Source organism: Nestor notabilis, unplaced genomic scaffold, assembly GCF_000696875.1.
Source record: "Nestor notabilis isolate BGI_N333 unplaced genomic scaffold, ASM69687v1 scaffold30746, whole genome shotgun sequence".
Lineage (NCBI taxonomy): Eukaryota > Metazoa > Chordata > Aves > Psittaciformes > Psittacidae > Nestor > Nestor notabilis.
In genome coordinates, this window is record NW_009933820.1 from 1,606 (window position 1) to 2,154 (window position 549).

At 66.1% G+C, this 549-nt stretch overlaps 1 protein-coding gene across 1 annotated transcript in view; it reads right to left on the bottom strand.

Annotated features, from left to right (window-relative positions):
- The window catches only part of SYT12 (synaptotagmin XII), a gene marked incomplete at both ends in the record, with an annotated part of 1,806 nt that extends 1,313 nt beyond the window's left edge, over positions 1-493 (bottom strand). The window contains one exon of the mRNA XM_010017057.1: positions 278-493. Within this exon, the coding sequence (XP_010015359.1) occupies positions 278-493 (216 nt within the window). The remainder of the gene's footprint in view (positions 1-277) is intronic.
- Positions 494-549: the final 56 nt, after the last annotated feature.

Sequence of the window (549 nt, forward strand, 5' to 3'; positions counted from 1 at the left end):
CGACCCGTGGACACAACGTCCCATCACCACCGACCCAGGGACACAACGTCCCATCAGCACTGACCCAGGGACACAACGTCCCATCAGCACCGACCCAGGGACACAACGTCCCATCAGCACCGACCCAGGGACACAACATCCCATCACCTCCGACCCAGGGACACAACGTCCCACCACCACTGACCCAGGGACACAACGTCCCACCACCATTGACCCCAGCCCAGCAGGGAGGAGAACCCCCAAAGCCCGGGTGGGAGAAGGACCAGCCCCTGCTGACCTTGTTCATGTCCTGCAGGTAGAGCCAGGCGTTGAAGGGCCGCGTGGCCAGGTCCAGGTCGCAGAGCTTGAGCTCGGCCACACCGGTGCTGACGTTCCGCTCATCCTCGTCGATGCCGAAGGCGGAGAAGCGCAGACTCTGCTCCTCCAGCGCCGCGGGCTCCAGCGGCACCGAGAACCGCTCCTCGAAGGCCACGGCGCCGGCGCTGCGCTGGATCTGCGCGGAGAGGGGATGTTCCCTTCAGACACAGCGCGGGGCTGCGACCAGGACCG